Source organism: Acinonyx jubatus, chromosome C2, assembly GCF_027475565.1.
Source record: "Acinonyx jubatus isolate Ajub_Pintada_27869175 chromosome C2, VMU_Ajub_asm_v1.0, whole genome shotgun sequence".
Classification (NCBI taxonomy): domain Eukaryota; kingdom Metazoa; phylum Chordata; class Mammalia; order Carnivora; family Felidae; genus Acinonyx; species Acinonyx jubatus.
Genome location: NC_069384.1, coordinates 4,574,290 through 4,587,500, shown reverse-complemented (window position 1 = coordinate 4,587,500; position 13,211 = coordinate 4,574,290). Strand labels below are relative to the sequence as shown.

The 13,211-nt window shown below is 51.7% G+C and overlaps 1 protein-coding gene and 1 long non-coding RNA gene across 3 annotated transcripts in view; one reads left to right on the top strand and one right to left on the bottom strand.

Moving 5' to 3' along the window:
* BACE2 (beta-secretase 2) overlaps positions 1-4,496 on the top strand; it is an 89,997-nt gene extending 85,501 nt beyond the window's left edge. The window contains exon 9 of one of the 2 annotated variants that reach the window (XM_053220538.1): positions 4,006-4,496. In XM_053220538.1, coding sequence (XP_053076513.1) covers positions 4,006-4,259 — 254 coding nt within the window. In that variant the 3' untranslated portion in view covers positions 4,260-4,496. The remainder of the gene's footprint in view (positions 1-4,005) is intronic. The other variant, XM_053220539.1, reaches the window with a different exon arrangement.
* LOC128315101 (uncharacterized) overlaps positions 1-10,721 on the bottom strand; it is a 17,948-nt gene extending 7,227 nt beyond the window's left edge. Inside the window, exon 1 of the long non-coding RNA XR_008297513.1 lies at positions 9,042-10,721. This is a non-coding gene — a long non-coding RNA (uncharacterized LOC128315101). The remainder of the gene's footprint in view (positions 1-9,041) is intronic.
* Positions 10,722-13,211: the final 2,490 nt, after the last annotated feature.

The window sequence follows — 13,211 nt, the reverse complement described above, 5'->3', positions numbered from 1 at the left end:
CCTCATCTTGGCAGCAGCGAGCCCCTCAAGGTCCTGAAAGCCTAGCTTCCAAGTTCCTTAGAGACTTAACGCCGCCCCTCACCCCCACTAACTTAGAAGTATATCGCCAGTCACTCCTCACAAGCCCGGTGCAGCTCTTTCTGCCCCCGGGTCCTGTCCCCGAGCTGGAAGAAAATCACCTTTTGCACCAGACGTCGCAAGAATTCTTTCTTAGCCGTTTGCTCACGAACCCCACTCCGTAATTTCATCGTTTCGGCGCCCTTACGTGGGGCTGTGAGTCTATCCATCCTCTGGGCTCTGCGCCTCGGTGCGAACTAGGTGAGTCCTCTCTCTTCTTCCTTTACTCTCATTTCAGGGGCTTTTCGAGAAGTTTGGTCCTAATGGAACACTTTGATGTCAATCGCTCGGGCTGTAATCCTCTAGTCCAGGGCTGCTCCACGGGGAGGACAAAGCCCGCCCTTTGGCTGGAAGTTAGGACCCCGGCCGATTTGGTAGTAAGTCCCAGGAGCTGGATGCCCTCTCTTTATCCCTGTCCTTGTACGACGCTGTCTGTCTTGGGCACGGGACAGCCACCTAAGTCACCAGGACGGCTGCCAACCTTCACGACTGCCGTATGAGATTTCCTCCTCATTGGTCTGATGTGATCCCCTCCACATCCCTGGTCTGGCTGCTTCTGGCCCTGGGACCTCCACTGGGAGCCGGCCGAAACTAGGACCCGACCGACTTAAAACCCAGCCAAGGACTGTTTCCTAGGAAGTAGTCTGTAAGGACTATATATGTGTTGGAATGTGGCTTGGACCATGATGGAATTCTGCCTTTACTATTTTTCATCAGAGTCCCCTACTGACTACTGAAGTCCTCTCTTCTGCAGGCAACAGAACAGGTAGACTGAGGTACCCTGCGTCCAGCTGTGAATGGCCCTAAAGCAGGCTCCCGATCTCAGGGCCTCTTGCGGAATGTGTTTGGCTACTAATCAGGCTGATAAACTGCCTCCGGATATATTGGATGTTTGTCTAAACCGGCCTCCTGCGGAGGAGCCCCTCCCGGGTAGCCAGACTCCTTTGGTTTCATTCTCGACCTCATCAGCCGGGTGCTGGGACTGCTGTCAGCCTTGATCGTGGGTTCCATCCGCCAGAACGCCAATCCCCGCGTTTTAGAAAAGCGGTTACAAGATCATGACCTGGGCTGAAACCAAGAGTGGGACGCTCAACCCACTGAGCCACCCAGGCGCCCGTGGCCCGTGTTGCTTTGAAGCCTCTAAGATCAGACCAGAGCGCTGTGCAGTCTATATGGTTCCTTTCCCAGTGATGGAGGAGAGACCCTTAGTACTCTGACTCATGCCCTGCGAGTTGGGTTTGGGTTTTTTTCCACTGGGACACGGCATAGACAGAAAGCGGTTGGTGGTAGATACAGTTGTCAGCTCTGCACTGGAGCTCCAAGCCCTGTTCCTTCTAGGCCTTTCCAGTGGATCTTGGGCCCTCCGCTCAATTTTGTCAGCTCTCTGCTGAAGGCTCAGCGGGGGCTCTCTGGAGGTGTGTGGAATTTCTGTCTACAGCTGCCTCCTGCCCTTCACTGCCCTTGTGAACCCCAGCAGTCCCCAGCCCTGCCTTGCCCCCCACCCCAGCCCTGCTCTGTCCCGCCCCCAGCCCTGCCCCTCTGCCCTGCTTCCCAGCCCTGCCCTGTCCCCGCAGCCCTGCCCCTCTGCCCTGCCCCTCTTCTCAGTCCTGCCCTGACCCCCCCAGCCCTGCCCTGTGTCCCACCTCCCAGCCCTGCCCTGTGTCCCACCTCCCAGCCCTGCCCTGTCCCCGCAGCCCTGCCCCTCTGCCCTGCCCCTCTTCTCAGTCCTACCTGGACCTCCCAGCCCTGCCCCGCCCCCGCCCAGAAGGCTGCCCACCTCTGCCCGTGTCCCCCTCCCTGCACCACAACCCAGAAACGTTCTCAAGGCCACTTTCCTCTATCCCTCGGGACTTAGGCTCCTTGCGCAGTTTGCAATATCTTCAGAATCTTTGTTTCATCATATATTTTGTCCAGTATTTTAGTTGCTTCAGGTGTGTAGGGGGGTAAATGTGGCCCCTCTTACTCCATCTTGAAGCAAAAGTGGTTTTAGGTGATTTTCATCGCCTCACATTCTGCACTGGTGCTGGTTTTGGTACCTGCACTAAGCATGCTTCCCAATTTATAAAGTAAACACGCTTTTTAAAAGACAGAGGACCTGCTCTGGAAAGGCACTTGCCACTTGTTTCTACTACGTGAAGGATTCTTACAGCTCAGGAGAAAAAGGCAGAAATTATAATAGAAATATAAATGGCCCAAGAGTTTGTTGTTTAAATGGTGACCACAGCCACAGCACCTGCCGTCTGGACGGACAGGAGGCCAGCGCCCCTGTGTTCCTGGGTACACACAGGCTCTGGTCCCTTGCTGCGCTCTTCCAGCTGACTCAGAGGACGCCGTGAGTCCACACACACACACAATCCCCATGAGCAGGAAAATGTTCCAATCACGTCTGTTTCTTCCCCCATTTTAAACCCTTCTTCTAAGGCCATCATTCCATTGTTTGTTTGACTTTTTCTTTCCTCACCAAAAAAAGATGTTATGTGGCAGACCTTAGGGTCTTGAGGCTTCCAGTTACAGAAAAATCAAATGCTTAGTGACAATGTTTTTTGGGGGCTCAATATTCATTTCTGCAATTAAACATGGGTGAAGTGGGTGGCAAGACCATTTTCTTTTTCCAAGTAAAACGTAAAATGCCACATAAATTCTGTGCTTCTGAAAGGGGCAGATAAATCTGATGGTAGAGAAATGCAGTACTGATAACCCCCAGACTTGCTTTGAGAAATCCTCTCCGGGGCACCCGAGTGGCTCAGTCCCTTAAGCATCCGACTCTTGATCTCAGCTCAGGCCTTGATCTCAGGGTCATGGGTTTAAGCCCCGTGTTGGGTTCTGCTCTGGGCATAGAGCCTGCAATTTTTTTTCATTTAAAAAAAAAATTTTTTTTTTTTAATGTTTATTCTTGAGACAGAGACAGAGCATGAATAGGGGAGGGGCAGAGAGAGAGAGGGAGACACAGAATCCGAAGCAGGCTCCAGGCTCTGAGCTGTCAGCACAGGGTCCGACGCGGGGCTCGAACTCATGAGCCATGAGATCATGACCTGAGCCGAAGTTGGTCGCTTAACTGACTGAGCCCACCTGGGTGGGCTCCCTGGGCATGGAGCCTACTTTAAAAAAAAAAAAAAGAAAAGAAAAAGAAAGGAAGGGAGGGAGGGGAGGAGGGAGGGAGTGAGGAAGGAAGGAACGAAGGAAGGAAGGAACGAAGGAAGGGAGGAGCCCTCCTGACCTCGTCCGTGGTAAGAGCTCTAGCCCAGTGTCTGCAAGTCGTATTTCCTGCGAATTCAGTGTTGCACTCACATACCGTTCCTGATTCTGGGCCCTTCATACACTGCAGGGGGGACTCGGGGCAGGGAAGACTCTCTTGGGCAGGCCCGTCTGGCCGGCTGGTCTTGGAGGCCGGAGGGAGTGTGGGGCAGGCTGACGTGAAGGCGGCATGAAGTCAGGTGGACTGCACCGGGGACATCCCCGAGCTTCGGGTAGGCTCTGCCGAGCTCCTCGCCGTAGATACCACTGTCCTCCCTACTTCCTTCCCCTCCTTCCCTCCCAGCCGCCCCGTCTCGGTCGTCCTCCCCAGGCGCTGGGCCATGCACCCTCGCCCGCCGGGCCCCGCAGCCCTGCCAGGCCTCGCCGGGGCCCCCGAGGCTTCTGGATGTGCCCTTCTGCACATCGCTCTCCCCCACGTGGGTGCAGCACCTGCAGACCGCGGGACGTGCCGTGCTCGGGTGCGGGCACTGAACGCCGTGACAACGTGCTGACGCAGAGGTCCCCTGCCGGAGCCACTGGCTCCTGACCCGTGAGGCCGTGGTCTCACAGAGCAGGCGTTCTCTCTCTCGTTACACGGCGGAGATGGGCTGCGCCCCTCACAGCTGTGGATTTTCCCCCTTTCTGTCTCCCCAGAAATTGCCGGTGCTCCAGTGTCTGAAATTTCTGGGCCTTTCTCAACAGACGACATAGCCAGCAACTGCGTCCCCGCCCTGCCTTTGAATGAGCCCATTTTGTGGATTGTCTCCTACACTCTCATGAGCGTGTGTGGAATCATCCTTCTTACCCTGATCGTCCTGCTGCTACTCCCTTTCCGGTGTCGGCGCCTGCCCCCGGACCCCGAGGTTGTCAATGATGAGTCCTCGCTCGTCCGGCATCGCTGGAAATGAAGAGCGGGGTCCGAGCTCGTGCGTGACCTTGAACTCTCTGTTAGGAGAATTCCGTTTCAGGTGCAGCAGCCGGGGTCATAAGGCAGGGTTCCTTCCTGTAACCACTAGTCTTAAATCTGTTCTGCTCCCAGATGCCTTCCAGATTCACTGTATTTTGATTCTTGATTTTAAAGCTTCCTTCTTCTCCCTCACTTCCAAGAAAAATTATAATAAAAAACACCTCATTCTAAACCAAAACAGAGTGAATTGGGCTTCAGGCTTTATGTGACTGGTTATGCCAGACTGGCTAAGTGTGCGGCCAAGACCAGCTTTGGCTCATTCTCCCCTTCCTCCCGTCTCTGGAGAAGGGAGTATGTATGGTTCGTAACTCCTCCTAGCTGATGGGAAGCTTTTCATATTAATTGCTCAGAAGGGTATTTGGCACCAGGCCTCAACCTGGATCAGAGTGTACGGGAGCCTTGCAATATGGCGGCAGGAGGAGCAACCTGGGGCCTGATGATATGACCATCCTGCCCGCTTCGGAGTTGGAAACAGAACCCTTTTCTGGGTCTCTCTGTGGTCTGAATGGGAGCTCGAATCCTCCGGGAGAAGAACATCCCTCCACGGTCTTCACCAGCCTCTTCTGAAGACGGGAAGCCTATTGTCCATCATGGTAGAGTGCAAGGGAAGCCTCCTCTTTTGTGCTCGTGCTTGTGTAGTACCGTGGGTCTGAAAATAAGAAGCTACCTCTGCTGAGACTTTGCCCGGGGCCCCGCGCCCGGGTGGGGGCCGCAGGCAGCTTGCTTGCTGCCCTTGTTGCCCTCGGCTGGAAGAATCCTCATTCCGCTGGGTGAGAGTGACAGGTGCTGTTCTGTCACCCAGCTGGCCATCATCCCACAGGCGTACTCGTACTTAAAATTAACAAGTGGGGTTTGGGTGAGAAAAACAGATCCTATTTCGCCAGCTTGGTTGTTTGTTTTTTCCAGATCTCTGAAGGTAGGTTGGGTTATTACCTTTTAGGAAGGTAGGGAAATGGACGAATGCCTGTCCTTGTGACAACACTCAGGGGGAAGGAAGACACAAGATGTGCGGAGGACTTGAAGAAACTTCGGCTTTTCCCGTGCTTCCAGACCATGTGTCCGCGTCTGCAGAACCCCTAGACTCCAGTGTAGCCATCTGAACCCGCGAGAACAAATCCGTGACCTGCGCGCTGCTCTCCTTTGGCGTGTTCGGTCTCCGGCGACGAGGTGGGTGTGCAGTGCGATCTTTATTTGGGGAACCTCCCTCTTGCTATCATTTATTTGATAAACTAATTTCTTTGCAAAAAAAAAAAAACCCTTCATGCTCTGTAGTCAGCCTGCTGTGATCAGATGTAATTAGAAGCGTTCACAGTTCAAAGGCAATATCCCCTCTCTTGTTTGGGTGCCCAAGTCCATGTTCACTTTGCATTGCTATTGGGGTGAGTTGGGTGGATGCAGGAATCCTACTGGGAGGGCTAACTGGAGTTTCTGCTCTGGCTGGACTGTCACGTATATTCAGAATAGGCTACATCGCGGTGGGGGAGGGGGGGTCAGCCATCTGCTCTGCTCACTGGACCAGGGCACGTCCGTCCTGAGGAATAGACAGCCACAGAGATGTGGGGCCACTTACACATGTCATGGTGTCCTTGTGGATACGACAGCAACAGAAGGTTTGAGTTGATCTTAGGGCGTGAATCTTCTGTGCTCTGTTCAGGAAACAGCTGGAACATGGCGGGTTACGAGGCCCTCTAGAGATGGGATGGCAGGAAGGGGGGGGTTCCCTTATCGGATACGCATCAGGTCCGGTCTCGGCTAGGTGACAGGTAGTAATTGCAGAGCACATTTCAGAGTTTGAAATCTCTGGAAGCCTAACTCTCATGTCCTGTTGCTTTTTCATGGGTTCCCGCTTTGTGGTCCACTTCTCACGGAAGTGATGGCGGTCCTCCCAGACCGGGTCTTCCCTTGGCGGTGAAAATCCAAGCTTGTGCACTAAAACGAGGGAACTGCAGAGGTGACCCGGGCAGTTTTGCTGCCTCGTCCTTCACACGGATATCTTCTGTTCCAGTCTCCGGGCTCGTGTTAGACCAGCAGGCACTGTCCCCAGAATGCATGATGACAGCAAGTCAGTTTCAAGCTCTAGGGTAGCTGATGAAGTTTGCTGTAATGCTGTGGGTTTCCTATCAGATTTCGCCACCTTTTCATCCCAGATGTCATGGGATGTGACATGTTAATGGAAATGCTTAGATTACAAAAGTGTAAGTTAGCGACCAGAATGAAATAGTGGAATGTGGGACATTTTTCTGCATGCTTTGCTGTCGAAAATTGGACGTTGAGTCAAAACCCTGGTTCGTGACACCCACCTCCTCGAGTTATGTAAATTGATACGGAGCTTGGGAAACCTTCTAGCAGGCCTGCTTTGAACAGGAAGGGAAGTAGCAATTGTCTGACCGTGTCATTTTTACCTTATACCACGCTATGGAAAATGCTGGAAGACAGTCCTTTCTCGAAAGCTGCAACTTAGCATTATGCTTTTGTCAAACCTTGTCAACCCTCCCATGAGAAGTGGGATGCTTCTTCGTGAACCATAGGTTTGTTGTTGTTGGTTTTTTTTTGTTTTTTTTTTTACTAGGGTGATATTTTATATTCTCGGTAAGTTATTTGGAAGCCCCAAATGCAGTCCTGTCTTCAGTCTCTAGACCTCTTTGAAAACTAGCAAGAAACAAGATGAGGACTGAGTCCTCCCCCCGCCCACCCCCGGGAGGTTGTTTTTTTTTTCAACGTTTTTTTTTTTGTTTTGTTTATTTATTTTTGGGACAGAGAGAGACAGAGCATGAACGGGGGAGGGGCAGAGAGAGAGGGAGACACAGAATCGGAAACAGGCTCCAGGCTCCGAGCCATCAGCCCAGAGCCTGACGCGGGGCTCGAACTCACGGACCGCGAGATCGTGACCTGGCTGAAGTCGGACACTTAACCGACTGCGCCCCCCCCCCCCGGGAGTTTTAAAAAGCGCCACAGTGATTGGTACCACACTATTCTGTATTTTTTCTAAACCAAAAACCAGTATCTGGCATTAAAGAAACGGGTTCCTCGCATGAGACTTCTGGGAATGCTGTCCTTCGTGAATGCAGCCCACTCCTGAAAACTTGGAACCAGACTCCCTGTGAAATGCAGAGTGTTGTGGTTGGAGATCAAGGTGGGGTCAGTTACGGCTCAGAATCATGAAAGTAATCCCCAGCAGTGCCCCCACGGCTCTGCGGAGATATCAGCGGTGGGGGCACCCACTGCTGACATCTCCGCAGAGCCGTGGGTGATTGATCTTGTAAACGGTTCTGACTTAGCGTTGTCTTATTTAAGAAGTGAGGAAGGACTGTTTGATCGTTTAATAGGTCCCCGTGGAAATGAAAATTTGTCACGTTCTTCTCTCCAGGTCTCCCGTGTGGTGGGTTACCGTCACAGTTCAGTTCTGAGTTCTGGCCCAGGGCCTTGTGATGACACGGGAGATAAATCCCTGCCCTCCCCCCGCCCAAAAACCTGTTCCATAAGCATCAATAGTAGAGTTTCCCCAACTTATTCTTCTTAGTGGAAACCAGATACTTGGGTGGACTCCCCAGATGTTCTTGTCTTGAACAGACTCATTAGAATTGATATCACAACTGTTCAGAGCCAATACTTTGCCACCAAGAGGGTTTTTTTTTCTGTTTTACGAAAAACAACTAAACATCATAAAATGTAGAATTTGGGTTTTGCCAAGAGAGGGACGAGGTTTTTAGCGCCAAGAAGACTCCATACAGCAGAAGCTCTCGCATACATTTGTAGTGGGTTTTAAGAATTTCCGATCAGAACTTCTGTCGGTTGACCAATTACGTGGCAAAGCTGGAAAAATACATTTTAAGAGTGGGGAAGGGAAGTATGGCGACTACGTAAGCGGACTACATTCGCAGTTTGGGAAAGCTGCTCGAATTAATTCCGGGAATCCTCACGTTTCTTACCCTTAGAGTTGCTGAATCAGTGGCAGGTGGGATTTACTTTCTACAGCAGCAAGCCCAAAACTTCAAGAACATTCAAGCCGGAGTCACGGGTCAGGTGTCAGCAACGTGATAACGCGGCCCCTTACACTTCGCATTGCCCAAGCCAGGTGAAGATTGGTTCATTCGAGGACCAGGGAAGGGGGTGATTGGGACTTCGAAGGTTCTAGAATCTGAGAAGGGAGGTGGGGTAGGAAGCCGGATCCTTTGTCGGCAGATGGCTGTGAAGGATCTGCTGGGCAAACTGAGGACGTCCCAGGATGTCATAGGCAACTCATTTCCACCCCCTGGAAATGATTTTTTTTGCACCCATACTTTCCAAGAGTTTTCCAAAGGAACCTCTAAAGGGAAACTTGCTTTACAGCCGTATTAGAACACCTGTATTCTAACACAACTAGAGACACATGAACTCCCAAGCAAGACCTAGTCCTTAGGCTGTAGACTCAAGGTTGTACACTGGGATGTTCCTAGGGCAGGGTCAAGGGGCCGCAGCCAGAGCGGGTGGTCGGCAGTTACCTTAGGGGTGTGGGCATCAGACAGTTGCCTTGAAAGCCAGAGTGACTCAGACACAGTCACGTCCGCCCAACCCTGCCGGGCAGCCCCCTGACTCAGGAAGAATCCGACAGGTCCCTGACCGCACTCCTCCTCTGGGGACGCCTGCTGTCAGAGACACTTGCAGAAAGAAGCATCAGCCCCTGTGCCCCTGTGCACAAGCGTGGCCTTGTGGCATCTCACAGGCCATACATCTCGCAGCTCACCCTGGTTCTGTTCAGAATCGGCGCAGTTCCGTAGGAGGCTCCCCACGTGTCTAGTGAACTCCAGCCGCCGCTTGAGCCCACTCCCTGCCTCGGGGAGAATGTCATCCTGGGGGCTGGTCGGCCGGATTGTAGTGACACCAGCCTGTCTGCGGAACCTCTAGTCTCGTGAGTTCCCGGGGTGAATTTCGAGTGTCATAAAGACACGTGACTTCAGCCAATCAGTACAGCATTTCGCCCTAGTCCTGAGCCTTCTCTGGGTTTCTTGGCGTCAGTGTTATGTACACGTGTCTGGCGTTTCTAAACTACATCGTGCTGGGTGATGTGGCTGCACGTTTTTCTCTTGAAGATCTGCCTGTAGCCAAAGGCTGGGCCGGGAGGGTCCATCCGCCTTCCTAAATAACCGTGTGTGCTTTGTGGCTGGGAGTTACAATCGGGATCGTTTTTTTACTTTCCTAGTTGGAGGCCATGCACCATCTAATGTGTCACGTGTAACATTCTTGTATCCGTGAGCTTGGCAACCCTATTTAGCCCGGGAGGTACCTGGAACCCGGGAGGAGGCGGCCTGAGCGAGTGCCCGTAGGTCAGCTGTACTTTGGTAATAAGCGTGTTTCAACCCCGGAGCAATGGCTGGGATCTGCTACGCGCAAATGAAAGGTGAATTTTTGCCATCCGCGATGAGGTATTTCCTACTGCTCCTGTTCATTTGCACAGTCAGGGAGACTTCAGGCTCAAAATCTCCACGTCCGGTCCCTGGAGGCGGTGACTCTTTTTTTTTTTTTTTCCATAAGAAGGGTGACTTTGCTGCCGCCTTGGGGTGTGCCTGCTCGGGCCGGGAAGCTGCAAACCTCGGATTCTCAAGTGGTGCCGACCGTAGCACTTCGCAGACCGAATTGGCGTGCGTGTCTCAGATGAACATCTTCCGTGCACGGCTCCGTGCAACTTGCATTTCTGACAAGGCTGAAGATTGTTTATTGTGTCCCTCTTGGGATGTCCCTCCGTTGGGGGCGTGCCACGGTGATTGAAACCGAGGGCGCGCTAGGCCAGCAGTTGGCGTGAGGAGGTACGCGCCCCACCTCGCAAGTGGCTTCGCAGCCACGGCCACGGTCCACGTGGTTGGGCACCTCACAGTCGGGTTTTCTAAAGCCCTTGTCTTTTTATACTTGTGGGCTCCCCCACTTTAAGATGTATCCCGTTGGGAAGGAAACAGAGGAGCTTGATTTGTTTGAATAAACACCGCTTTCGACTTAACTGGGCTTGGAGTCGTTTTCATGCTTTTGTTCGAGTCATACTTCCGACGTGGCTGGCCGTGGCGCGAGTCATGTTCCGCTTGCCTCCACTGCTGCCAGATGGGTTCCTGGGAAGCGTGAAAGATAAAATTGAGGGTAGGGGGATGATGTACCTGGCGGAGAATAGAGTACTCGGGACGTGAGGCCACGTCTAACCATCTAAACCATGTATATAGATCAGCACGTTTAAGGGGTCACAAGGACTGGACAGGATCCCCGGGCCGCCCCGCCCTGTTCACCCTGCAAGGAGATGGTGTCCGAATCCGACAGACCAACCAGCCCCAGGTCACACGCTCAGGAACACACAGCCAGAAAAGTATTCGCCTGGGAAGGGACCCTGGTCTGTCCACCTGCCGAGCAAATCTGCACCACACTGTCTCACCAGGTGCAGTGCCGAGCCATAGCTTCCAGAAGCATCGGGGGCCAGCCGAGTGGGTTCAGCTTCCAGACAGGGATGTTGCCAAATTGGGGGAAGCAGAAGTAATGAACGAAGACAGATGTCACCCACGAGCTGTGATCTAGCCGCTACACCAAACCTTGAAAGACCCCCTTTCAATGATTAGATAGATGCGTTTGGTGATACCTAGGCAAGAGGGGGAGAAAAAAAGGGAATTTCAAGCCATTAGTAAGTGAAGCAATAGTCACTGGAGAAAGAGAACAAGATGTTTGCTTCCTTATAATGAAAGAGATAATTTGATTTCAGTGTGGTTTTTTTTGCTATGCTGGTTTATCATATTTTGCCCTTCCTTAAGCGGTGGGTGGTGTTGAAGATGTGGTTTTGTGTGCTCATCACTAGGTGGTGCTGTTGCAAAACTTTGTGAAATAACATTTCTGCTTTTAGTTATTTATTTTTCATTCTGTGTACCTTTGTTGGCATATTTCATCAAGTGTGCGCATGAAATGAAACTATACCCCACAACTATCCAAGGATGTTTACTCTTCCATTCTACTCTGAAGTAGAATCTTCGAAAGATGCTAGAAAATGTAGTAAATCTTGGGGGGTGATCCCCACATGTGCATTTTCACCTCCTAGCCTATTTGGCTGCCACACAGGGAAGGAAACTGAGTCACAGGTGCCGTAAGCTCTCTGGGTTCTCGCTGTCAGTGGCAGCGTCCAGATTTGAAAAACCACCGTGTCTGATTAGCAGACCTGTGATCACAACCATATTCTGCTACTGTTTTCATGAGTTAAACATGGAGAATCAAAAAGAAAACTATTTTTTAAAATGGGAACTGATGTATGCTAAAATAAAAACGCTACCTGGGTAGATATTGGGAGAAATATTTGTGTATTTACACATTGGCATATATGTATGTATTTATAAATAGAAGGATGAAGCAAACATTTATTGGACGATGAATTCTGGCCTGGCTGATCAGGTACATAATGACATTTCCTTCCTCAGATCAGGCCCTAGCAGGTACACATCATTACTAAAAATATCTTGTGAACTGTGCGTGGAAGGCAAGGGTACGGAGAGGACAGATGACAGAAATTGAGAGGTCTGGGGAAAGGAAGCTCTCGCCCACAGGAGAAGAGTCCGTAGGCCAAGGTCTTCTTTTGGGGGCGGGGGGTGCAAAGGGGTGATTTTGTTAAAGCACGGGGACAGGACCCGTGGGCAGAAAGAGCTGCCCATAGGCCAAGGTCTTACGTGTGTCATCATGGTAAGAAAAAAAAAATAGTAATAACAGCAAAAGACCTGCTGCTCTTCACATACAAAATTTCATACCAGTAAGCCAAAGGTACTAACCATGTCTTTATTTTCTGTGTTCTGACGCTCGGACATGTGGTGGTACCTTATTGGCGGTGGAGAGACTGGGCTCCTGGAGTTCGCCAGTTCCTAGAGGGAGCAAGCAGCTCACTCCAGAGTAAACGACACTGGCTCCAAATGTGACCCAAGCAAGCAGAGCCCATACCCCGCAATGGTCTCCTTTATCTGGTTCCCACACTCTGGGCCACTCTCCCCACCCCCCTGCCGCCCGGATCACCCCAGGGTCAGGTACCAGACAATTAAGGACAACCTCTGTGCCCCAGGGCCTGCTGAGATCATTCAGTCTGGCCAGACAGCCCCTTTTAACCCTGCCTTGCCCGTTCCTTCCTCTGGAAACCAGAGTGAAGGCTCTTGTTTCCCCCTCCTCCGTCTGCCTCCCCCTGTGGCCCTGTAAGGCATGCCACTCCTCCTGTCTCCAGGGATCTTCCTTCATGACAGCCCCTTCTGCTTCTGCTGTCTTACCATACCTCATTAAAACAAAGCTCAGCTACCCGTTAAACACCAAAGAAGAACATGAGAGCCGAGAAGAAAAACACACAAAAGCTGGCAAAAGGTGGGGGGCGGGGGGATTGGTCACGAAACGTGAAATTGCTTGATCGATCTTACAATGTGTGCAGAAGTTTACATACTTAGGAATCAAGTGAACCCAGATTTAAAAAAAATTTTTTTAACCATTTATTTATTTTTGAGAGACAGAGAGAGACCGAACATGATTGGGGAAGGGGCACAGAGAGGGAGACACAGAATCCAAAGCAGGCTTCAGGCTCTGAGCTGTCAGCGTAGAGCCCGACGCGGGCCTTGAACCCACAGACCGCGAGACCATGACCTGAGCTGAAGTTGGACGTTCAACCAACTGAGCCACTGGGGCGCCCCTAGTGAACCCAGGTTTTAATGACCAGTCGCTGCCTACGAGGTGAGCCATCTATGGTGCTGGGGCAGCGGGTAAGCTGGGGCAGGCATTCCAGTGAGCCTGAAGAATACCCACGTCCCCTCTGAATGGATACTTCTGCAATCTATCCTCAAGAAATAGCAATGTGGACAAACCAGGAAATGATGCAGAGAGAGAGGCGGTTTGCTGAATAATATGCCAGTATCGCATCCATTTTTCAAGA